The 26,271-nt window shown below is 32.8% G+C and overlaps 2 protein-coding genes across 2 annotated transcripts; one reads left to right on the top strand and one right to left on the bottom strand.

Annotated features, from left to right (window-relative positions):
- The first annotated feature begins 6,160 nt into the window (after nucleotides 1–6,160).
- On the top strand, nucleotides 6,161–15,853 carry LOC104901740 (serine carboxypeptidase II-2). The gene is made up of 10 exons (XM_010689341.4): nucleotides 6,161–6,595; nucleotides 6,843–6,950; nucleotides 9,025–9,120; nucleotides 9,230–9,322; nucleotides 11,427–11,512; nucleotides 11,604–11,864; nucleotides 12,387–12,517; nucleotides 13,598–13,693; nucleotides 14,968–15,073; nucleotides 15,431–15,853. Exons 1-10 carry the CDS (start codon nucleotides 6,307–6,309, stop codon nucleotides 15,590–15,592), a joined length of 1,428 nt encoding a protein of 475 aa, XP_010687643.2. The 5' UTR covers nucleotides 6,161–6,306; the 3' UTR covers nucleotides 15,593–15,853.
- A 2,738-nt stretch (nucleotides 15,854–18,591) lies between these two features.
- On the bottom strand, nucleotides 18,592–21,118 carry LOC104901739 (subtilisin-like protease SBT3). Its single transcript, XM_010689340.4, has one exon. The coding sequence runs from the start codon at nucleotides 21,101–21,103 to the stop codon at nucleotides 18,722–18,724; it is 2,382 nt and encodes a 793-aa protein (XP_010687642.3). The 5' UTR covers nucleotides 21,104–21,118; the 3' UTR covers nucleotides 18,592–18,721.
- Between the last annotated feature and the right edge of the window lie 5,153 nt (nucleotides 21,119–26,271).

The following is a 26,271-nucleotide window of genomic DNA, read 5'->3' as shown; positions in this document are numbered from 1 at the left end:
AAATCATGTTATTGACCATATCATCAAACTGGTCATCACTTGAACTTGAAGAATTGTAATCCAAGTTCATGTTTCCTTTTGTTGCAAGAAGAGAAGAAGAATGAAGTGGTTTGAAGGAAGAAGAATGATATTTTTTGTAGAAAGAAGGATGGTGTTATGGTGTGATGTTATCATTCAACCAATTCATCTTTTATAGACATTTGATGATAAGAGTGCAATCTCTGAAGATAAGAAAGGACTACACAATCCCAAAAAAAAGATTTTCAAAAGATAAGATTGTAATCCACTTTTCAGAAGATAAGATTCTCAATAGATAAGATTGTAATCCACTTTTCAGAAGATAAGATTCTCAATAGATAAAAATATTAAAACAATACAAACTAGGATAGTAAATACTAGAATTACGAAAGAATTAAGGATACTAAATAAAACAACCTTATAACTAAACTACTTCATAAACTCTTCTCTTAGCTTCTCATAGTATTCGAACTCAACCGCATCAAGAGATGGTTTGGTCATCAACAATTGATACATCTTGAACCTCATTTTCTTTTCATCTCGCTGCTTTTGGTAATCCATCATTTCTTCTATATTTTTCCTTATTGTAATTCGTTCACCTTGCATTTCACTTAAAGTGTTGTTGAAATCATCTAAACTTGTAGCTACTCCTTTCATCTTTCTTTGTGCCTTAGCCTTCTTCACAATCCGGCGAACTGATACAACTTCATCACTTGACCTTTTTGAACTTGATTGACTCACAACAGTTGAATCGTATCCGGGTTGCCATCTTGAAAGGTGTCTCATTCCCATCCAACAATGGTACAATTTGAAAGCTTTATTATTTGTTTTTGTTGTATAGTTCATGAGCTTTAGCCTCTACATCCGTAATAGCCATTCCACTTGATTTCATTCGCTCGGCTTCACCGAGTTGCGATACCCACAAAGTCACGAGTCGGTTGATGGTTCTCCAATGCGCTTTAATTGACTTCATGGTCCTTGGGTGGATAGTGATGGTTTTTTTACCACTTCAACATCGTAGATGCGCTTGATTTCTTCCAAAGCTTTGCCTTTGACTGATCTGTTCCCACTAATGGATCACCACCACAATTAAGGTATCCGGAGACCAATGCTATATCCTCATCATGTCCCCACCTTTCTTTTAGTATCTTATTTTTACCTTTTCCACCTTGGTCCGCTTCATCTTCATCATCATCATCATAAGCATCATCATCGTCTCCGAGTTGTTGAGTTTGGTAATAATCTCCAATCGGTATTCGGTTATTGCTCCCGTCCCCCTGGAGTTGTAGGATTTTGATCCATATATTGAGACATTGGAGATGAGAGATTCACCGGAGTATGGGCGGGGTTTCGAAATTAGAAGGTTGTTGACTTTGGAGTACAAATGCTTGGAATTGGCTTGGATTTGAGGGTTATTGAGCATATTTGGATCAAAAGCAATATTAGTATTTTGACGATTTGGGTTTTGTTCGAAATTTTGATGGAAATTTGGATTTTGTGGGGAATTTGAATTTTGTTGGAAATTTGGATTACTTGGAAATTAGAATTTTGTGGGAGTTAGAATTTTGTGGGAAATTTGGATTTTGTGGGTGGTTGAGATTAAATTGATAATTTGGGGTTCTTTGAGGCCTATTTCCATAATTAGAATTATTAGGATTCATAATTATGGATAATTTGTTTGGAAGTATTTAAAGAGTAGAGGAATAAAATATATAATTAAGATGAGAAAAATTAGAGAAATTAAAGATTGGAAAAGGTAGAGAAATTTGAATGTATCTAAAATATGGCAAAATTGGTCTCTATTTATAGACAATTAAAAAATATGAACGTTGGTATAATTTTTTTTTTTTTAATTAGCAGATTTTTTTTAAAATGGCAAAATTATGCAACGGCTATTTTAAAAAATAACTGTTGCTTTTAAAGGGGAAGGTGACATTTGGCAGCTTCTGATTGGGCCTTTGGGCGCGCGTCAGGCTATCCCACGCCAGCTCTCCCCTTCTTTTTTTCTCTCTCTGCCGCGCGTCAGGCTGGCTGGGCCAGCTGGTCCTTTTTTTTCTCTTTCTCTCTGCTGCCAGGTGTAAGCTCCCCATTTGTTCTTCATTTGGGCACCTCCCCTAAAACTTCAGCATCCTCATTAAATGGGGAACCAACCCCACTCATGTGGAGCCCCATTTGAGGAGAGAGACTCCATATGGGGAGGGTTTTTTTTCCCATTAGAGGTGCTCTAAGACTTCTTCAAACTCAACCAAATTTTGCTCTTCACCTTTCAATTAAACTCCTTTTAACACCCGTCAATTTATATATCATATTATTTTATTCCAGTTATATATTGAGTCTTAAGTGAAGTCTTGACTTATCAAGACTCAATTTTAGACTTTATCATGACTCACCCACCTTAATAATGCAAATTATTTTATCTTGTCTTAAGACTAGGTGGCCCATATGCCACGTTATCAAAACTAAAATCTTAACACTTGGGGCTGGTCATACTCTAAAGTGTGTGTTGTGATACCTTCAACTCCTAGTTAATTCATGATTTTGTTTCACAAAATGACCTATCACCTCTTCGTTGTTATTATGAAAGCTTGACATCCAATAGTAATAATTTTTTTTTTTTGGTGAACCAATAGTAATAATTAATTGTTTACTTTGTTTCTTTCTTTTAATTATTTTATGGTGGTGGTGATTCTTTTAGTTAATTGGTTTGACAATGAACTGAATGAAGCCTTCTTTAGAATAGCCAAAATACATCTAATTCAATCTTTTTGTTTCTACAATAATAAAATTGTTTGTTAATTGTCTTAAAACTAAAACTGATGAAACTCCACTTGTATGGACCTGTGAGTTGTCCCACTTCGAATAAAGAGGAGAGAGAAGTACCACCTTATAAGCTAGAAGTGTTAATTCTATTTCTACCACTACCAATTGAATTTATAAAGTGCTCGTTTGATATACATGGGAATTTAATTTCTGTATGAAGTTTCATTTCCTAGGAAATTACTTTTCTTATGTAATTTCTATAAAATGACCTAAATTTGTTTGGTTGACATCAATGAATTTGCAATTTCCATGAATTTTAATCGACTAAGAGAGGGGTAGGTAATTAAATTCCCACATTTTGTGGGAATTTCAACTTTCCAAGGAATTTCCATTGCACCCATTTTCTCAATTTTCTGTCAACCAAACAACTTCTCAAATGAGAAAATCATGAGAATTTTCATTGCCTACATAAATTCCTGTCAACCAAACGAACACAAAAGCTATTTTCAAATATTTAGTGTTTGTTGGGTATAGAGGATATTATAATAGGCAATACAAATACCCATGATTTTATGATTTGGATAGTTGTTTGGTTGACAGAAAGTGGGAAAACGGGGTAAATATTAATAATGAAAATTCATGAGAAATTGAAATCCCCACAAAATTGAAATTCCCTAGTCATTCGAAATTCTCACACCAAGTCCATTTTCTAAGATTTACATAAGGGATATAACTTAATAGGAAATCAAACTTCCTACGAGAATTAAATTTCCATATATACAAATAACCACTTAATATACAATAGTTTATTAATACTAACTTATTTACCTTCTCAAACTTCTTTCCTAAAATCTTTATTATATAAGCAAGACATGGGGAATCAAAAAATTTAAAAATAGGAAAAAAAAGATTAACTACCTACTTTAATTAAATGAAAAAACTAAATAAATATATATTTGTCTCTATTTTTTGTACATATGAAATTTTTTATATATTTTTACACACACCATACAATATGCATATCTCTATTATATAAGCCAAGGGGGAGCTATGGCGTCCCTTCTCGAAAAGACTAATATACCCTTAATCTCACAAAATAATAATTTTTTTTCTTAATTCTTTCCACATTTACAAATATGGATAATAAGAAAAGTTATACAATACCAAACGAATTACATAAAAATGTGAAAAAAGAGAAAACTCACAATTGAAAATATAAACTGATGACTAAAAATAATTTTCAAACAATTATAAAAGCAAATATTTATAGAGATTATTATTATTATTATTATTATTATTATTACTATTACTATTATTATTATTATTATTATTATTATTATTATTATTATTATTATTATTATTATTATTATTATTATTATTATTATTATTATTATTATTATTATTATTATTATTATTATTATTATTATCTAAACTCTCATTTGCAATAGAAATTTCAAATAACATATATTAACAAACCCTAAAAGAATTAATAAACTTTAGAGAATATTCAATTCTATTTACTTTTTTTGGGGATCACAATCAATTGGAAATTGGGATAATAAATAATTAAAGAGATAAACATACATCATCAGATAATATCAATTTATAATTTTTTTTATTGAAGCACTACTCACCATATTATGCCTAAAAACCTCAATTACCCAATGAAAATAAATTGAACTATTACTCATAAAATACGCCTATAAAGTATATGTATGTTGAATAAATAAAAAACATAACATAGATCATTGCTTAAAAGGAGAGTTGTTGAAATATCTATCAATTATAAGATTAAGGGTCTGTTCTCGTCGGCATAAAACAGATGAACTGAACTGGACTTATTGGAGCTGAACTGAACTGAACTGATTGGAGCTGAACTGAACTGAACTTAATTGAATTGAATTGAATTAAATTAAATTGAATTAATTGAATGTAATAGATATATAAATAATATTTAAATAATAATAATATGAATATTAAATAATAGTTACAATGATAAGTAATAATAATGAATAATAATAATAATAATATTTTGGATATTTTTAAATGATAGTTATACATAAATAATATTAATAATCATAAAATAATAATAAATATAATTAATGATAATAATGATAATTAATAATAATTATTTTATATTATTTGTATTAATATATTATACTTTGATGATAGTATATAATAACAATAATATCTAAGAAGTAAATTAATATTACTATTTTAATAATATAATAATATTTAGTAATAAAAATAATGATTGGGTTGGACTGTGAAAATTACATCATAAATCGTTTTGACGCGATTTGATTGGTTTATGGGCTAAAAAACGTGGGTTTATTTGTGCTTTGACCTAAACCACGTTCCTCCTAATAATAATAGTAATAAGAATGAGTAAAGCTATAATAAACAAAATAATATAGAAACAACAAAAACAACAACAACAACAACAACAACAACAACAACAATAATAATAATAATAATAATACTTATTAGTAATGATATAATAATAATAATAATAATAATAATAATAATAATAATAATAATAATAATTGATAGTAATGATATAAAAATAAACAACAACAATAACAACAATAATAATAATAAGAGTAATTAGTAAAATAAATTATACCAAAATAATAATATTTAACAAAATGGTTATAAAAGAATGGAGCTGAATTGAACTTATTGGAGTTGAACTGAACTGAACTGAACTGAATTGAAAATGAGCTGGGGAGAACATGCCCTAAAATGTCCTACCTCGACATAGTTCTTTTTAGAAAACATTACTCTTTATACTAGAGTAATGCAAATAAAAAATTATAACACTCATCAATAGTCAACATAAATATTACACACTTAAGTTAGTTTTTTAACACTTTTTGATATTAATATTAATATATTGTGACATTTCATCTCGTGCATATAGTGCTATTTTTGCTTATGTGAACCTATCTGAACTGATTTGAACTTACTTTGCTGAAAATAACTTCTTATAAGGTGAACAAAACATAATCTTTATTGAAAAAACTGTTAACTTAAACTATTATAATGAGTTGTCGCGACATGTATTGTGTGCATGTAAAACTAACTATTCGATATTACGAAATATCGCAAATGAACAAATTATCATCGTCGCACGCATCCCTAAAAAACCAGTCTCCCATATTTCAATTTCCAACCTCCCACTCCACGAATCAAACGATCCTCTATAAGGATTCAAATTCCAACCTCCCATATTAAGTCTATACTATGCCTCACATGCCAAAATCATGGCAAGTTGGCAACCAGTTCTCTTTTTTTATCTTACTCTTACCTTCATCGAAGTAATAAATGGTAAAAAATATTCAAGCACAATACAATGCAAATATTCTAAAGAATCCAAAATATCATCATCAATTTCATCATAGATCATTTTCTATTGTCCCCACGGCACTAACTATTTATCACTAAAAAAGTTGCACGCAAGCATACCTACCTTATTTTAGCCCAAATTCCTAGGAAGGAATCAATCCTTCAACAACGGAAACAAACATGAGTAATTTGAGGAGAGTCAGTTTTTTTCTTCTTCACTTACTCATCATTTTCTATCTAAATCTTCAACTGGGTAGTTGTAGTTTTTCAAGTTCATCTTCAGACCCAATTACCCAACAAAAATTTGATAGAGTAAATTATCTTCCAGGCCAGAATTTTGATGTTGCATTTACACACTATTCTGGGTATATAACTGTTAATGAGGAATTTGGAAGAGCACTCTTTTATTGGTTCATTGAAGCTGTTGAAGACCCTTCTTCAAAACCTCTCCTTTTGTGGCTCAATGGAGGTTGACTCTTTTTTATTTTTATATTTTCTGTGTTGTTCTTGTTGATTTTGCCTGCAAATGGTGAATTTTTGGATTTTTTTGAGAGGAAATTTCACTATTTTTGATGCATTTTATTTGGGTATTGATTGAAATGATAAGCACTTACTTTATTAGCCTTTTTATGGATTTTGTTTTGATAATGTTGGATCTGTGATATTTTTAAGTTAGTTTTTGATAGTATATTATAGTTTGATGGTTGTTTGTGTAGGACCTGGATGTTCATCCATTGCATTTGGTGAGGCTGAAGAACTTGGACCATTTCATATCCAAAAGGATGGGAAAACTCTTTATTTGAATCCTAATTCTTGGAACAAAGGTATACTTACTTTATGGATTTGTCTATGTACAATTGTATCCTAGGTCTTTGTCATTTGAAATAAATTAAAAATTCTAAAAAAGGAACTAAATGGATAAATTTAGTAAAATAAAGTATGCATGTTTAGAGTTTCTTAAATTAATCATATCTTAATGAGTTAAGTAGGTGAGAGTAGGTTGTTTTTGGGTTGAGGAGGTCAACCCTAGTCTAGCCTATTTGATTAAGGCTATGTTCAGTTCACCTTATTTTTGCTTATTTCAGATCTAATCAGATCAGATCAGATCAGATCAGATCAGAAAAAATAAGTTCAGATCAGATCAGAAAAAATAAGTTCAGATCAGACCAGATCAGATCAGATCAGATCAGATCAGTTCAGATCATATCATGCTTATATTTAAAAACTTATTATTATTAAATATCTTTCACTACATATTAATAAAAATTATAATAATTGAATATTAATAAAGTACTCATTGAGACGAATCAAACAAGACCCCACATGACTATATTTTTTCTTATATATTAGAAAAATCTAAAAGATTATCTCTAATTGTGAATAGTGTCAAGATTCTAAGTGACAAAGATAAAAAAATACAAAGGGGTATTATTATTTACTAGTACATTTGTTCAAAAGAATTATTATTGTTGTTGTTGTTGTACTTATTAATTATTAATATTGGTAATTATTATTAATCTTGTTGTTACCATTATAAATGTCATTGTATTATTATATTAAGTTATTTTGTTGTTATTAAATAATAGAAAATTAAAAGCCACTGTTAAGAACATAAGATTGACGCAAAAATAAGAAATATATAAAATATGATATCTCAAATTCATGACAACGAAACTACTAATTCGGATTACATTTCAAAATAAGCTAAGTGTGAGATACAAATTATAAATTTAGATTCGGTATACCTCTTCTCTACCGAATTCCAAATCTCTCTAGCTATTTGAAGTTGCACGATATTTATTTTATTTTTGCTCAAGTCATAGTTGTTTGTATATCTTGTTCTATTTTATATGAAAAAAAAGAGTTCAGTTTGCCGACTTCTCAAGTGTGAAACTTTTTTTTAAGGGAAAGTGTGAAACATTGTATAAGTGCTCTTATAAAATAATGACTTGAGTTATATAATTATTTTTAGTAATAATAATAATTATGATTATAATTATTATTGTTGTTCTTATAATAATGATAATAATAATAATAATTATTAATAATAAAGTTGTATAAAAGTTGTAATAGAAATAAAATGATAATAATAGTAACACTATAAAGAAGATCTTATAATGTATTGCATAATAATGATTTACAAAGTAATAATATAATAGTAATAATATATTTTATGAAAGATAAGATCTTGTTGAAAAAATCAGATCAGATCAGATCAGATCAGAAAAAATAAGTTCAGATCAGATCAGAAAAAATAAGTTCAGATCAGATCAGATCAGATAAGTTCAGATCAGAAAATTTCAGGTGAACTGAACATAGCCTAAATGGCTTAATATTGCAACTTATTATATTAAATGGATTATATATCCAACCCGAACCCCCTTTTGGGGTTAGATTCGGATCGGGTTATCAGGTCAGGTCAAGTTTTACCATCCTACACCTATGACGTATCTAGATCATTCTCTTAAGTGTGGAGATATTTGGTCACTAGAATTGGCATTAATCATTTGTCAAAGGGAACATATTTTAATTATAAATATGATTGTAAGATCTTATCATACGATTTCTAGCTGTGCTAATGGTTCTACTGGGTCCCATGTCTATCAAGTAACACTAATTAAGAGATCAGAATTGATATAGATGGGACAGTTGGACACAAGTTGTATCAGTAAACATGTAGTTATGATCTATACCAAGTGCATTTTTGTGTATGTTATATGCATCTATGATCTTAAAATATGATTCTAGTACACTTGATCTTGAAGTGGCTGTCTTCTAATTATGTGATTATTAATGTGCAGTTGCTAATGTGTTGTTTCTGGATGCGTTAAAAATATGATCCTAGTACACTTGATCTTGAAGTGGCTGTCTTCTAATTATGTGATTATTGATGTGCAGTTTCTAATGTATTGTTTCTGGATGCTCCTGTTGGAGTTGGCTTTTCATATTCCAACACTACGTCTGATTTGCTAACTAATGGTGATAATAGGACAGGTATATCTTGGTTCTAATTTGAGATTGTGGATTGCGGAGTGCCGACATTTTTTTTGTTCAAAATATATATGCACATAGACTGTTCTTTGATTTTTTTTTTGGTTTGCAGCTCAAGACTCCTTGAAGTTTTTGGTAGGATGGTTTGAGCGGTTCCCAGAGTATAAGGGGAGAGAATTATACATTTCTGGAGAGAGCTATGGAGGTATATCCTAATATATCTATTTTAATATCTATTCTTTTTTCAATATATTTTGTGCTTCTTTTCATACTAATTGCCAAACTTATAAAATACTATGCTTGATAAGTTCCTCTCATGTGTGGGAAGTCTTCCTTTTTCATGCAGAGAGAAGCCCCTTCTTATATGTTTATTCGACTTCTCAAAGTGTATTGGATAGGAGTAGAGATCTAAGGATCGGACACTTGAGTTTCAAAATTGTTTTACACCGGGATACAGTCAAACTAGTGTCTTGACTTGTTTTCTAGACAATGTTACGACACTCATCTTAATTGTGTTGGGAACTTGGAAGAGTATTTTCAGTTAAGTATAAACCACATTCAAGAGAGGAAGCACATGTATGATATATGTAAAAACATGGTTAACAATGAGATGCTGATTCTCACCTAGCATTTGCACAAGGAACGTAGAGATAGGAAAATAGACTTTGCAGCATAAAATAAAGGACGTGAAGCGAGTTGTGTCATTGCTTTCCTCTGTTTTTCTTTGCTTAATTGACAAGTTTCAGTTTCGTTCCGAAATGCTGAGTATACAATGCGTGTTGTGTGCGAGTCGGACATATGAAGAGTGAAATAAAGTGTCGAAGTAACATAATTTTCTTTCTTTTCTTTTTGCTGCATAGCTGTTTAAGGCTATCTAGAATCTGGATGTTGCATTGTTGTGTTCAGGTTTGCCTTATATTATTGACATTTCTCCAGAGATTTCCCAGTGGCTTGTGCATAGATGTAAGGTTTATATTCACTGTATTCACAAGTTCATTTGATTGATTATCTATTATATAGCAAGGAAGGGATGCATAGCCTTATAACATCTTAGCAGGCATATAATATATTTCTTTTGCCTCATTGGTTTCATCATTGAGTGGGATCTAAAGGATTTGGAAAGTTTATATTTCCCACTGAGACCATTGTGAAAATATAACACTGCTCCTGCAATCCTGCTGCTTAGCTTACTTAGATAAATTTTGTTGCCCAAGTGACGGTTTTCTTTTGGTTTTCATGATGGGACAAATTTTCTGTAGCCTAAAATCGGGTATATTTTTTATGCTACATATGAAAACTCAGCAATTTTCACCTGCATTAGACATTTTGAACTTGTTTGATACAATTTTTTCTATCATGCAGCTTCAAAGATAAGCACAGATGCATTTCACTTATTAGACATCAACGATGATGATAAATATAATGTATATTATTGGTTCATTTCTTAAGTCTCAAATTGATACAGAGATGAGAAGAACATTTCAAACCTTTTAGAGGCTCTTGCTTCAGAAAGGGGGCAGGAAGAAAATCTCACTGTGTATCTAATATTGGAATCTGAACGGCTTGAGGCATATGATAAATTTACTATAGATCTAGTGTTATTTCCCTGTGCAAAGAAAAATGTAAGTGGTTAAGTTGGTCTAAAACACTCAAACTTAAGCCGTATGTTTTACTATCAGTGTCACACCTTTTGAAATAGTGGTAAGAATACCATTGCTAAGGAAGACCACTATGCTTCCTATGTCAATGTGGATTATGAAGACACTTATATGTAGTTAAGTTGTAGAATTGGTTATTGGTGTAGAGAGTACATTGAGCTCCGAACACATAGGTCTAAGCTTGAGATTTTGAAATATCTAAGTGTTTTTGTGGATTGATCTAAACATCTTGCTGGCATCTCAATCTATGTTACTCAGACACGGATCGAGTGTCTAATCGGATACGGGTGTCCAAGTACCCATACTACATAGGTTTTTAGTTTAAAATGAAGTATCCAAGTGAAGTGTCGTGTCAGACACGACACGACACTTGGTTTTGAGGTAAATGAAGGTGTCGGAGTAACATAGATCTCAATAGCAGTCTGAAGCTTAATTTTCATATTTGCTGTCAGATCAATTTTCAAAGGCAACATTTTGTGTAGTGTGTTTACTAATTGAATACTGTCATAATGGCTGTAAATCTGTAGTGGTACTTGTTCTAATGGTCTGTTAGGCATGAATTAGCTGTTTTATCTAGATGGGTAAAGAACCTTGGTGCTTGCAGGTTTCTCATTGGTTTAATTGCAGAGAATAATGATGTTTGTTTTACAGGACATTATGTACCCCAGCTCAGCCAAGCAATAGTAAGGTACAACTCGGCAGCTAACAAAGAACAGATTAATTTGAAGGGTTATATGGTATGCTCTGCTCTCTTGCATGAGAGACACGTGATTTCTTTGGCTGTCTGCACAAATCTTAACTTTCTCTCTATATGTATATGCGTTTCAGGTTGGAAATGCCTTGACTGATGATTATTATGACCACCTCGGCATATTCCAATTTATGTGGTCATCTGGTTTGATCTCTGACGAAACTTATAAGCTGCTTAACAGATTCTGCGACTTGGAATCATTTGTACATTCATCAGAAAAGTGCGAAACAATACTAGATATTGCTTCTAATGAACTTGGAAACATTGACCCATATAGCATCTATACCCCCTCTTGTACCACAAACTCTTCATTGCCAAATAAGCTACTGAAAAGACTGGTAAGTGCTAAGTAGTATTTTACGGTCCCCTTTTTTATGCTGCAATATATCTTATATGCAAAATTAGTAGTTCAGAGTTTTCCTTCTCTACTGCATAGCTACAAAGAAAATGATTGAAAGATGGCCTACAAAATGTGGCATTTTATGAGGATAAAATACACTGTGGCATTTTATATTTTCTTAGACCAGATAATAATTGTAATGTGCTTATACTTGGGCTTAAACAATTACTGCTAATATAATCTGCTTCCTTTTTAATATAGCACTCCCTTGATTTCACATTGGCTGTCCTACTCTTTCAAATTGACTGCTCTCTATGTCCATTCTTTTCTTTTTCCTTTTTTTTGGGTGCTTCTGATGGATTGATTTATTAAAAGATTTGCCAGTTACTTTTTTGATCTCCATAAAATGTATCCTAGGATGATTTGCTAGAATGGAGCTATCACTTGAAAGTAAATAGAGAAAAAATGTTACACCTGTTAAACATCCTTGCTGATGATTTATATTTGGGATTATTGTTAGATTGGTCACCTCAATGAAGCATATGATCCATGTTCTGAGAAGCATTCAATTGTATACTTCAACCAACCTGAAGTTCAACAAGCACTACATGTTAATCCCCAGTTTGCTCCTGTAAAATGGGAAACATGCAGGTAATTCTCAAGAAAAGGTACCAAAAAATTTAGTGGCTGTCCACATGCATAATAATTTGGTTCATCATGGGTTAGTGCATATGACTTTTTTCTCAGAATATTGGCTACGTAGATGAATTTAATTGATAGGTACTAAATTCTATGCGCTCAACTGTTGTTGCTCATGAAAAGCAATTGTTAGAAAGACACCAAAATTTGAGAATATTATTTTTATATATAATTGGTCTTTGAGGAGCTAAAATTTGGGGTTGATAAAAGAGTAGGGCTTTGAGGAACTACTCTTTCATTTCGCTTCTAGTTCACGTGTTATCAGCTGTATGCATACTATTTACTCCGTATCATGTTAGTTAATTTTTTCTATATTCAGTTAAGTGGCATATTTTAAATTTCGTCATGGAAAAATATGATAAGGAAACTAAATTATATGAGTGCTCTGTTCATTCATCAGGGTTTGTTTCGTATAGATTTTTTGTTTAAATAATGATGTGAATATTTCCGGACGGTGATAAAAAAGCTAGAACACTGATGCCAGGGACTACCACTATGTCTTGGTTCTGTTTATGTTCCCTCCTCCTCTCAATAAAGTTTCACTCTCTCCGTATCTCTAAGCATGCATGCTTCTTGAAAATTTGCTTTGAGTGTTAATGTCTCTCATAATATGGCAGATACAAATTATACTATTAGTATATTATCTCAAAATAATGCTTGAACTCTATACTTTCTTCTTTTTTTATCAATATGTGTTGAGAGTAATTAATGGTTAAGCCGTTAAAGTTCGAGTGGCCGATCTCAAATATTGTGCATGCCTTATAAAAATAAACGGAGGGAGTGTATGAATTTGGGGATTAATTTAGAAGTATTTGTTGAAATAAAAAAATTCAGTAGAAGTGGATGGGGAGAGGAAAATAAAAGGAAGGTGATAGAAAGCACTATAGGGAAAGAGAAAAATAGTTGGTCTGATGTAGAGACAATATTCAAATGTAACCATAGATATATTTACACAAATTGCAGTAAAATTACATCTAATTGTTTCTTGTTGATTCACAGATATGAACATTTGTCTTTCTCTCTGTCTTGCAGTGAACTAGTAAATAGCAACTGGCAGGATTCATCTAGGTCTGTCCTTGACATATACCACGAGCTGATGGATGCTGGACTTCGGATCTGGATGTTCAGGTTTATATCTGCCCTGGTCTGATTATGAACCTGATCTTTTGATTTATTTAGTCTAAAGCCTATATACGGTCAATTTAATTTACTAGAACATATTTCTGTATATACGAGATTTTGATCTATTGTAGAGCATCAGCCCCAAGTTTTGAACAATTGAAAGGTTAAAGGTTCCATAAGTTTTTGAGTTTTCAAATTAGCTAAAGATCATTAATATATACTTATCTATATAAATATATTAAAAGGCGTTCATGAAATCCATGTACAATTAAAAAAATAGAAATTGCGTATTATAGGTATTGATCCCGTGACCTCAAGTTCATATACTAAAGTTTTAACCACTAGACCAAGTTCTTACCCGGGGCATAGCCCGGGTCTAATAACTAGTTTTGTTGTAAAGGGTGTAGAGCTCAGAAACTGACATGTCAGTTACATATTTACACTCAATATTTGTGATCTAATTTGGGGCTGGAATACATGTCACTTATGTTCTAGGTAAGTTTTGGCCACTTAGGTGCATATATTGGTGATTCTACAAGAACCCCTTTAGAGGGATAAGCGAAGAACTGGCAGCCTGGCAGGCCAGTTCATAACATTGTTTGTGGTAATTGAACCAGTGTCCTAGTCTAAAAATAGTACACAACAGAGTTCTTGCGACAATGGCCAAATTAGGTTAACACTTCTATAGTTCTATACAGAGAGTTTTCATTCAGGAGGAAAGTATTCTTTCCAGAAAAATAATTTCCCCATTTTCCTTAGTTTGGTAGTAAAGGATGGAAAACATTCTCCTTTCTAAAGGGAGGAATGCCACATTTCTTTTTATCCCTCCTTTTCTCGTTGTATCTTCCTCTCTTCATTTTCTCTTCAATTATCGGAACAAAACAATAGAATAGTAATTTACAATTATGTTTATACTTTATCCTTGGAAAACAAACGTTGAAATTATTTTCCATACAACCAGAGTCTCTCAGTCTTCTTGTTTAGCATACTTTGTTTGTTACTTGGTTGCTATACATGTGCTCTTGTGGAGTCCCTTTCCGTTTAAGGTATACTCTTAATTCTTTTTTCTTTCCTTCTTTCTCAGAGAAGAAATGGTAGTGACTTTCTTTTTGGGAATTTTTGTCTTTCGTTTATTAGGTCTATTATAGCTATTGGTATTTTGCCATTTGCAGGTCCACTAATCGCTAATCATTGAAATTATTTCTAGTGAATTGCTATCTGTTCATGTAAAAGCATCTCCAATGCAAAGCACATAATATGGCTGTTTTGGCTCATTGCAGTGGTGACACAGACGCCGTGATCCCTGTCACATCAACAAGATACAATATAGATGCTCTCAAACTCCCAACCATTAAGCCTTGGCATGCTTGGTATGATGATGGCCAGGTAATTTACCATCTTTCTTATGTCAAAAAGATTTCTTTCCTAGATCACTCCTGTCATTTACTGCTGCTTTATCTTTCAACTTCTATAGAAAATATGCTTATGGATAGCTCAAATGTACTTTATGCTGTGATGCATTAGCTATACTTGCATCTATGTATCGTGTCCATCCGATTTGAGTACTGACAATTATTCCTCAATCCCAAAAATATGGTAGGATTTTCTATTAATAGCCGTCCTAACATGGTTTTCTCTATCAAGTCGAGGATCCAAGTTCTATAGCTGATCATTTCATGGATTCTTTCTTCCAACTTATATCCCTTTCAGATTTTCTGATGTGGTTTTTCGTGCATCGAATAGGTTGGGGGATGGACACAAGAGTACAAGGGCCTTACATTTGTCGTGGTGAGAGGAGCTGGCCATGAAGTCCCTCTACATCGAGCTAAGCTTTCACTTACACTAGTCAAGTCCTTCTTGGCCGGAGAATCGATGCCAACACTGGAGCAAGTCAGTGATTCTTAAACATTGCATTCTTTAAGAGTAAATCTAAGCGAAAGGGTTCTAGTTACCTTTATTTTACTTGACAAATCCTCGTACGAAACGCCCCCTAGAACTATTTTGTGTCCTCAAACGGGAAAATATAATTTAAGTCTTTTGTGGAATACTCAAACTTGCACCTCCCTCTAATGTAGGGATGCAATGGGCTTGGGAAATGTAAACACTAAACAGCGTTATAGTTGCGTTTATAAAAAGAAACCTCATCATTGATGGTTAATTTTTGAAGTTGTGCTACTTTTTATTATAATTTTTAAGATGTGATCATAATGGATATTTCTAGGACTGATGCAATGACAATTTTGTTCTTTTATAAAAAAAATAGCAATTTTGTTCATTCTGTCCCTAGACTGTTTGGCACCATCGTTTTGGGTAGCAGGTAAAGGTTGGATATGGTTAAACCGCTACTTGAAAATTGTGTGAATGTTTGGTAAGGTCGCGGTTGTAGTAGCGGATAGAGGTTGGAATATAGGTTGATTAGCTTTTGTAAAACGTTACATTATGTAACGTTTCATCCATCTAAGTAGCGTACAATCTTCTCGCCTATTTCATAAGGTTTGGTAGTTCTTGCTTTTCTTTATTTTTTTAAATAAAAATTCCTTTAAAGTCCTAGCTTTTCACTTGGTGTATAATCTTTCTACTCCAATGTTCTACTTATTAGTTGTAAGCTCCTGTATAAATTTTGTAATATATTATCAGTACTAAAGTCTTACAAATAAATAAATAATACTATCATTAGTTAAGGGCTATTTGCTTCTCTTTTATGTGGTACTTTCTAAGATACGAAATATGCATTCTGAGATCTTATAACAAAAATTAAAATATTTCTACATTGACAAATTACACGTTGATTCGTGTTTATATTATAATATTTTCACTCTATGAAGTCCTAAGGTTTGCATACATTGTTTTTCTTATGAAAAATAAGACATAAAATTTAAATAAACATAGATTTTAACCATTAAAATAATTAATAAAATTTTCGTAGCTATTTATCACTAAATAAATGTCTTATGTTGTCTTTAACAATTCCAACCGCTATTATTACCAAACACTTATCCTTTAAATTACTATTTTGACAGCTAACCTCTAACAGCTACTAGCTGTTAGCTAACAACTACTCAAACTGCTATCCGCTACAAAAACAACTAACAGCTATTACAAATGCTAGTTTTGCCAAATAGACCTTATGTAGTCAAAGATGCTGAATCTATCCGATAAAGAAAAAAATGTTGACTTTTTAATCAATGTTTTTTATGGATATAGTGGTAATGCCAGAACATATAAGAGTTTGTGAAACATGCGTCCCTTGTGGAATTGTGTAGTAATTTAGATATTACCGTATCTGCACGACTTCACCAATTGCTAACTAATTAGGGACTCATTTAATTTCTCATAATCCAGACATGGTCACTAGGTGGTTTAATGAGCAAAATTAGAGTTGCAATCCCTGATTTGATTTGATCCAACTTATATTAAGAGAAAACTGAATCCGAACAATATGACATTAACCCAATTTGACCATTTATTTCTTTGTGTAATTATATTTAACACTAGACTTTTTTGATACATCATTAGCACAATTCAATATCGACTCAAAATCAAACTTAAACTTGACCCATCAACCCAATTGCTCGCTCTAGCAAAATTGCTAATTCAATTGGTGATTTTAGCTAAACTAAAATTGCTACTTGAATTAACAGTCTTACCCATCAAATCGCTACCTCAACTGTTGATTTTGTCCATTTAACTGCAAACTCAGTTAACGACTTTGGCCTAGACCCAAAAAAATACCAATCCGACTTGGATGATACCTAGGTACATAAGTTTCAAACTTCAAGTGAGCATTCTATTCCATTTAAGCATTACATTTAATAAACTTACATGATAATGTTGGAGTTAAATCAAATTATCTAAAAGTCAATACTAAGTACTCCTAAAAAAAAGGTCAATGTTAAGGATAAATAATGGGTGAGTAGGGGCTTATTGTAATTGGAGATTAATCATCTAAAGTTAGGAGGAGTTCAGATAAAGATACTAGTTTCAATTTTAATGTAACATTTCATTAAGATGATACAATGTGTAATTGTAACCTAGATGCATAAAATTATCCTTTCTTGTTTGAGATAGCTCCTGTTCTTAGTTTATTTTAACTCTTTCACTAAGCTAATTACTAAAAGTATTACATAATTAACCTGTAAAACTCTTTTAACTTTTACATTATCAAACAAATCCTATATATTAACACTAATCTAACCAAAAAGTGAAAATCTAGTTTTCTGTTTACAGTGCAAGAAGAATAACTTTTTCTTTCCATTCTAATACAACTCATGATCAACTAAAAGAGCAATACCTCAGCTTAACTTTCAAATTGGTACTCATGCTTATTCACGCATTACCATACAATTTACAAACAAATCTGTGCAAAAAATTGTTAATGGTATCCTATTTCTACTTTTGCAATTTTTTATGGTCAAACTCTCTCAATTTTTCCCTTTCGTTTTTGCTCTTATGCTTGAGCAAAATCTAAGCATAGAAAATCATTTAGGAGAATAATCCCTCTCTTATATATATGCATGTTATGTATTGTAATGTAATTCTCCCTCTGATCTTTATTAGTTTACCCGTATTTTTTTTTGGGATGTCTTTTATTAGTTTACCCCTTTATTTTGTTTCTATTTTTGAAACGGGACCACTAACTTTTCATCACACATACATTCAACTTTAATATAAAATAATAGTTTCTCTTTCTTTCTATGACCCACAACATTATTTCTCCTAGAACACTGTGCAAAAGAAAGGGGTGTACCAATAAAGACCGGAGGGAGTATATATTGTGGACAACTTTATTGTTAAATTTGATAAGTTTAATACCACCATCAAAATCAAATATAATCAAGTACGCGTTATGCTACGAGAGGGAAGGGCATGAGGTTAAATTGCAAGCTATAGTTGCTTATATCTCATAAATAACAATTATATAGGTACATTGCACTTTCAACAATTATATAGTTACAAGTTTACAACATACTAATCTCAATATCTGGCTAAACTCTAGTTTTATTTAGGTTGTTAATTACTAAATTAACCAATTAATCATACATGGGGAAGATAGTATTCTGTAGGTGAGATAACAATAGGACTCCTAACACTATGTTGTCCATTATTTTCCATCCAAACAATTGAACCAAATGAAATCCCCAACTTATCAACACTCTTATACTTAATTCTTAACTGATAGCTCTGCTTTTCATTTCGTCTATTAAACACCAATGTTCTTGGATGCACCCTTACTCGAGCATCCTTAGGCGCGGTTACTACAGCCTTGTATGCCGTAAAACCATCTCTTCCTACGTTTGTGACGGCCCTATAGAAAGTCATAGCAGCAGTTTTGGTGCTGTCATAGTTGTGGTAAGCAATGAAAGACGGGTAATTGAGGTCGCTTGATGAGGCCGAGCAATTGTGTTTATTTGATCTTACAATGCTCAACATTTGGTTTCGAGTAAAATTCATCGAGCAAATGAGGTTCATGTAGTCTTGTGGTGTCAAGTCATAGACTAACCCAGGGTCCAGTGCACGGTTAGGATCAATCTGACCTGAACCCATGGCTAATGGGGTAGCAAGTCCGAGGTTAGAACCATTGTCCTTGATAGCACTACCTGTGTTATCAAGTGGGTTTGCAGTAGTCATGATAGCAGATCTAATTGCAGCAGGACTCCAGTCTGGATGAGCCGCCTTCAAGAGAGCGGCTACTCCAGATGCGTGTGGACATGCCATTGAAGTTCCTGAAAGCAGAGCATAATCATTGGATAGAATTATACCATTTCCAATTCTAGCAACTTCTATGTTAGGAACATATGCTGCTAATACTTGTGTTCCAGGGGCCATTACATCCGGCTTTAGTACACTGTGACAGCTCTTAGACGGCCCCCTAGAGGTGTAAGACGCGGCAATTGGTGCATGTTTTAATCCAACAAAAGTTTGTTGAAATTCCATGCTCACCCAACTGTTACTCTTATAAGATTTCGCGTAGTTTATAATCGATTTCCCCTCGTTCGGACCTACAATGATCCCAGGCCATGAGACCTCCCCTGCCTCATAGATTAAGGGGTCTTTGGAGATGAATATGGCACCAGCTACGCTGGAGTTTGAAACTTGGACTATTTGTTCAAATGTCATGCCAATATCATCGCAAATAATGACCTTTTCACTAGAATAAGCTAATTTTTTCAAGTAATCAGAAGAGTTGCACATTGCTATATTTTTGTCATATAGCAATGTCACATTCTGAATGATAGCACTAGCTGGGAATAAGGTCCATCCCACTATTTTTTGGCCATTTCCAAGCTCCAATGTCCCGGAAAATTGTCGGTCGAGGTTGCTAGCTGCAACGGTCAAGGACCAAGGAATGTCGTTGTGGACGGAACCATATCTTGGGCCGCCATTTCCTGCAGAAGAGGACACCAAAACTCCACGCTCCATCGCGGCGAACGAGCCTATTGCCACTGGATTTTTGTACAAGGGAAGATCATGGAATCCTAGAGATATTGAGATGACATCCACACCGTCAGCAATTGCTTGGTCCATCGCAGCTAGCACGTCCGAGGTGTAGCTGTTTCCGCCCTCCCATACCGCCTTATAGATAGCCACCCTAGCACGTGGGGCGACTCCTCTGGCTGTACCTCTGGCATAGCCGAAGAAGGACACATCGTCGACATAGTTCCCTACGACTGTTGATGTTGTGTGAGTCCCATGACCATCAGTGTCCCTAGCTGAGTTCGCCTTAGACTGAAGATTAGGTGTAGACGCTATAACACCCTTGTTAAAGTATTTAGCTCCTATCAGCTTCTTATTGCACATAGAAGCGTTGAAATTTTGTCCTCCCTCACACGCACCTTTCCACCTGGATGGCACTGGGGTCATCCCAGCGTCGTTGAAACTCCGGCTCTCAGGCCAGACACCGGTGTCAATGACCCCAATAATAACGTCGTGGCCATAGTTTGAGGCCGGCCAAAGGCCGGTGTAGGGATTAAGAGAAAGAAAATCAATAGTCCTAGTGGTGTCAAGGGTAGCTTTAGCTTCTTTATAGGCTGTTATAAAACTTGGATGGTTTTCAAGCTTTTGAAGCTCATTTTGGGATAGGAGTGCACTAAAACCATGCAAGGCATTGTCATAAGTATAAAGAACACTAGGTGAAGAAGGAGAAGAATAATTGGGTGATTTGAGGCCGTTGGATGTGGCGGAGTTAAGGGAATCAACGGTGGAGGTGTACCAATGATGGTGGCTAGTGAAAATATTAGGCATGAGGGATTTATCCATGTGAATGATGTAGGTTGACCTTTGGAGAGTCTCTCCATTGGATGAGTGAACAAAGTGACTCATTATTAGGATCCATATTGGTAGGATGATGCATAAACAAGACATTAGTCTATTAAAAAATTTCATAACTTTTGTATTCTTGAACATGGGATGGGACATATTGTGCTAGTATTGGTAGATTTATATAGATTGATGGGAGGTGAAGAGTGCTTAGTCTAATAGGATCATTTTTATTTCGAAAAGTCATCGTGTCAGTCCAAGACATGACTGAAACAGGTATAATGAAGCATGACATTTATTAGTTTAAATTATAAATCTATTAGTTTAACCCAAATACCTATGAGTTCAACCCAAATATCTTATCAATTTAACCCATAATATTTATGAGTTTTGTGCCCACAAATTGATAACCGGACCTCGTCTCAATCATTTAGATTGGCCATTCTAAATAATCGAGACGTGTTTTACGCAAGATGATTTTTTTTCTTTTTTTTCCTTTTATTATATCAAAACGTTATGGATTACTCATGAATAATAATGATCCCTTCAAAAAAAATCATGAATAATAATGATAATTAAAACATAATTATCATTTTGCATAGATGTAAATATTATTAACCATTATATCGATTGATGTAGGTTTAGATAAGACATTTTCCAGTTTTAGATAAAACCCATTATCTCAAGGTTTGTTCTTTATCGCTTTGTTGTCGACTTTTACTTTTGTGAAAACTAAAATCAAATATACGAGAGCCACTAAAACTAGTTATTAGTTTTTGTTGCCAATTTTAAAAACTAACTTCAGTAAGTATAAGGTCTGACTATAGGCGAGTTTTCTTCATCTCAACAAAAAAGGTTTTAAGGTTTTCCATGTTCTAATAAGGCTAATCAAGTCACATTTATAGTGTACGTTGAATGATATTAGAGTTGATCAAGTCCAATATAATTGAATAAAAAACGCCTTAATATTAAGTTTATGATACCACTTGTGTAAGGGTTATATGACTTTTCATATTTTATAACTAAAAACTTACCATTGACAAGTAATGCCAAACGGGCCATTTAGCGATTTGCCTTTACCAACAAAAGTTCGAAACATAGAAACTTTCACCCAATTCATATTTGAATCAGAAAGAAAAAGAAAATAATCCCCCGAGGCTATATGTGTGTTATGCCAATTAATAACATTTACACTTATGTATGATAAGATAATTTTTAGCATTATTGAAGTTAATCATTGAATTTTCTGTCTCACACATCTGCTTAGCACTTCTTAATGGAATTTTTCATGGTTCCTCCAACCCTATCCTACTACTACATATGGGAAGGGACATAACATAATGCAAATGTTGTAGATTTAAATAGATTGAGGCCGGTGCAGAGTGCTTAGTCCAATAGCATCATTTTCTTTTATTTTACTTTGCTCTACTCTTAAATTGAATCCAAATCTTCTCTATGTAATTTATGATTTATTTGTATTTTTTAAAGATAAATTTCATTGATTGACTGCCAAATGGTATCTACAATAGGTATTAAAGAAAAAGAAGATACAATTAGACAAGGATAAATCAAATTCGTCTTCGAAAAAACTGCAATGAACCAGATCAAGTAATACAGTGCAACCCCCTTGTATTAACTGAATCAAGCAACTACTATTGAGGAAGTCTACTCATTCTGACATAGTTTGGGTAGAACATTCTTGATCGAGCCATGTTGACCGCATCCGAGATTCCAATACCTTCATGTTGAGTCTCAAACTTCAACCAGTTTGAGAACAATTTCTCATACGTAAAGACAAAAAAAAAACATACTCGCAACTCCCATAGAGAGGAGATGGAGATCTCCACAACAGAGATTAAAATCCCCATAACAAGGTTTGAAAAAATCTCATAAATAGAGATTAATTTATTCAACAAAAAAGAAATTAAAAAGGAACTTGGAGAAATGCTCTCCCCCAAGAGCACTGAGAGAGTATGCCCTTGGCATAGTACGATGACACATGCCATTAAAAATACCCCTTTAGAAAATAGAAATTAAATATAATAAGAAACTAGCGAGCTAATCGGAGAGTCATACCATTGTTAGCAATTTTTAAAGGGGTGATCTTGAGGAGAGAGAGAGAGTTAAGAATGGGTTGGAGAGTAATCTTGGAGAGCTATATTGATATTGGTGTGAAAAAAGGGCTTTGATTCCACCAACATCATATCGATATAGCTCTCCGAAATAACTCTCCAACCCATTTTTAACGTTCTCTCTTCTTAAAATCACCTCTTCAAAAATTGTTAATAATGGTATGACTCTCCAATAAGCTCTCCAATTTATTATTATCTTTAATTCATATATATATGTTTTAATATTTTCAATAACATTTATCATCATCATACTATGCCAACAGCATGCTCTATTAATGCTCTTGGGGGAGAGCATTTCTCCAAGTTCTCTCCATAGATAGCGAATGGAGAGCACCAATGTTGTGGTAGAGTTGACTCTTTATTTTCTCTCTCCTTGAACAACTATTTGGAAAGCACTAATGTTGATCAATCAAAGCTTGGATAGATGAAATTGTGGGCAATATTACAAAAGTTATTGTAAACTAGAAAACAAGACATTTTACTAGTTGGAGGGTTAGTTTTAGGGATAATAATGTACAAACTCGAAATTTAATATCTACTTTTTTTCAATCCTTTATAGTTTGTAGTGTTGGTTTTGATAATTATTTACAGTATATATCATCATATCACTAATTAGCTCAGTGGTTGAAGTATTTCATAAGTCTTTACAAGTTTAAGTTTCTAGACTTTGTTTATTCCTGATAAAGTATAAAACTATTCCTTAATTTCCAACCATCAACTTAAGTTTTTCGTGGAGTTGGTCATTTGAAATGGTATCAGAGCCAACGTAACATAAAGATCACGGGTTCAAATCTCATCCACCTCCTTTCTCAGTAGAACATTAAGCGCCAGATTTGTGGGAGCCTGTGCTGCATCCACCCTTCAAGCCCAATAGAGTCTCACATGAGGGGACGTGATAGAGTATAAAATTATTATTAATACCCCAACCATCACTTTAAACTTTTGATTGTATTTAAATTGTTACACTAAATTTTTTTTTAAAATTTTCTCCAGACACCTCTATCTTTCTCTTTATACAATTCTAACCGTTGACACTTGACACACATCTGATCCATAATGAAGACCATGCCCGCGCACCAGTGTCTTTTGTATAGTTGGATGTGAAGCTTGATGCGCGCAATGCAAGTTTATTAAAGTAATACTTTATAATTATAGCCATAGGAGAGTTTATGTCAAAGGGGAGGAAACAGTAACTGGCCTAATGGCTCATGTCATTGTTGGATTATAGCAGGACATGATTTGGAAATTTGATGCAAGACGCAATAAAGGTCATGTATGGACCAGTAAGTTTTCCACAGACACTAAAGTGGACACTTTTGCTACTTAATTATCAGTACTTTTTAAAAGTTTTCTAAAAAAAATATTTTTTGCAAATTCTTATAATAGACGATCTGATAATATTTAGTTGATAGTCAAAAAATTTACTAGTAAGACTACATAAAGGTACTACAAAGATTAGATTAAAAGTTACCTGAACAGTAATTATTCACAAAACCTTACAAAGGTGACAGATTTTAAAAAATATACACACTATAAGCAAAATAAATTTTAAGACATTTTCCAGTGATTTTAGCGAGATATTTATGTCGGACTTCCCGATGAGAATGTTATTACTAACTACTAAGTGTCTAAGTACTAAAGTTACAAGGCTAATGTAGAGTGTCGCTCGACGCTCCGTTTAACTTGTGCGAGGTTTCGATCCAATAAGACACTTCTCCTTGTTAAAAAAAACTCTAATGATTAGAAATATTTTCATACTAAAATATACTCTTAACATGATTAAATATACCAGATGAACTTAGAATATGCCGTCTTCTTTTCTATAAAGATGGGGGAATAACATATGTGATATCCAAAATTTGTTAATCACTAATCACTATTATAAACCTAGTAGCACTCATTTGCTCATTGTTTAGTGTTTACCAAAGAGATGGTCTTAATTGACGTTTAGCAGGTCCCTGCTGTTTGACCAATGACCAATGTTATCCTTCAAAAATTTTATGCTTTCCACGTATTAGTATTAATTGGATTGCATAAACTTTATACTTTTACCATATTTTGTTAGATACTATGGCAAAAGATTTGTAAATTTGACCCTACAAGACACATTAGGAAGATAACTCGTAAGAGTTGATGAGGCAATAAGTTCATCTTTATTTCAAAACAAAATTGAGATCATCAACTCACCCTGTATAGAAACTAGAAAGAAAGAAAAGCTCAATTTCACTTGGTAGTTTCTCTAAAATTACATATTTTGCCACAATATACATTATCTACATATATTTGATGGTAATGTCTTTTTCAATCTATTTTTATTTCGAAACTTATATGAACTTTACTGACTTATCCGGACTTATATGAACTTATTTGATCTCATATATTAGTGCTCACTAGTCCTTGTTAGACGTAATCTAAACTTATATTATTAGATCTTATGTCATGAGTGTGTCAAACTTTATTTTTGTTGACCTGAATTTATCTAAACTTATTACACCTTATTAGTCCTTATCTAAACCTATCTTGTTTTCTACCGCCTCCTCTCTTCTCCTTTTTCTCTCTTCTCTCTCCTCTCCTCTCTCCTCTCCCATAAAACCCTAATTTTCAACCTAGGGGCTACCACCACCCTTTTGGGCGGTGGTAAGTCCCTTTTCTCGTTTTATTACTAGCTTTTTATGTTTATGTTTTCAATAAATCTCAGTCTCTCTCTAATGGAGAGTTTTTCTACCCATATATTGGGTTATGTCTACCCACATATTGAGTTTTATCTCTCTCCATGTGAGAGTTTAGAGAATTTGTTTTGGGTTTTTGTGTATTTCAAGATGTTAATTTGTTGATCGAAATTTGTCGGAGTTGCAACAGATGTCAAGACTTCCTTTACAATCACTTGAATTGAATTCGGTTCTACTTCAAAACTACAAAAGATCGATATATAGACCCCCTTGCAGAAGGCTGCATCAGACAACAGGGTTTTTAGAAGTGTTAGATCTACTCAACGATCGTGGTTTTATCATATTAGAATTGTATTTATTTCATTTGATATGTATTTGTTCAGTTTTGATTTTTATTGTAGATGTCGTATGACTTTGAATCAATAAATTAATGCTAATTTCAAAATAAAATAAAATCTAAACCTATCTTAAATTATAATTTTAATAAGAAATAAATAAATTGAACAAAACAGGGCCGATATATATT

This window comes from Beta vulgaris, chromosome 8 (assembly GCF_026745355.1).
Source record: "Beta vulgaris subsp. vulgaris cultivar EL10 chromosome 8, EL10.2, whole genome shotgun sequence".
Lineage (NCBI taxonomy): Eukaryota > Viridiplantae > Streptophyta > Magnoliopsida > Caryophyllales > Amaranthaceae > Beta > Beta vulgaris.
The sequence above is the reverse complement of the archived record's forward strand: the minus strand, read 5'-3'. Positions and strand labels throughout refer to the sequence as shown.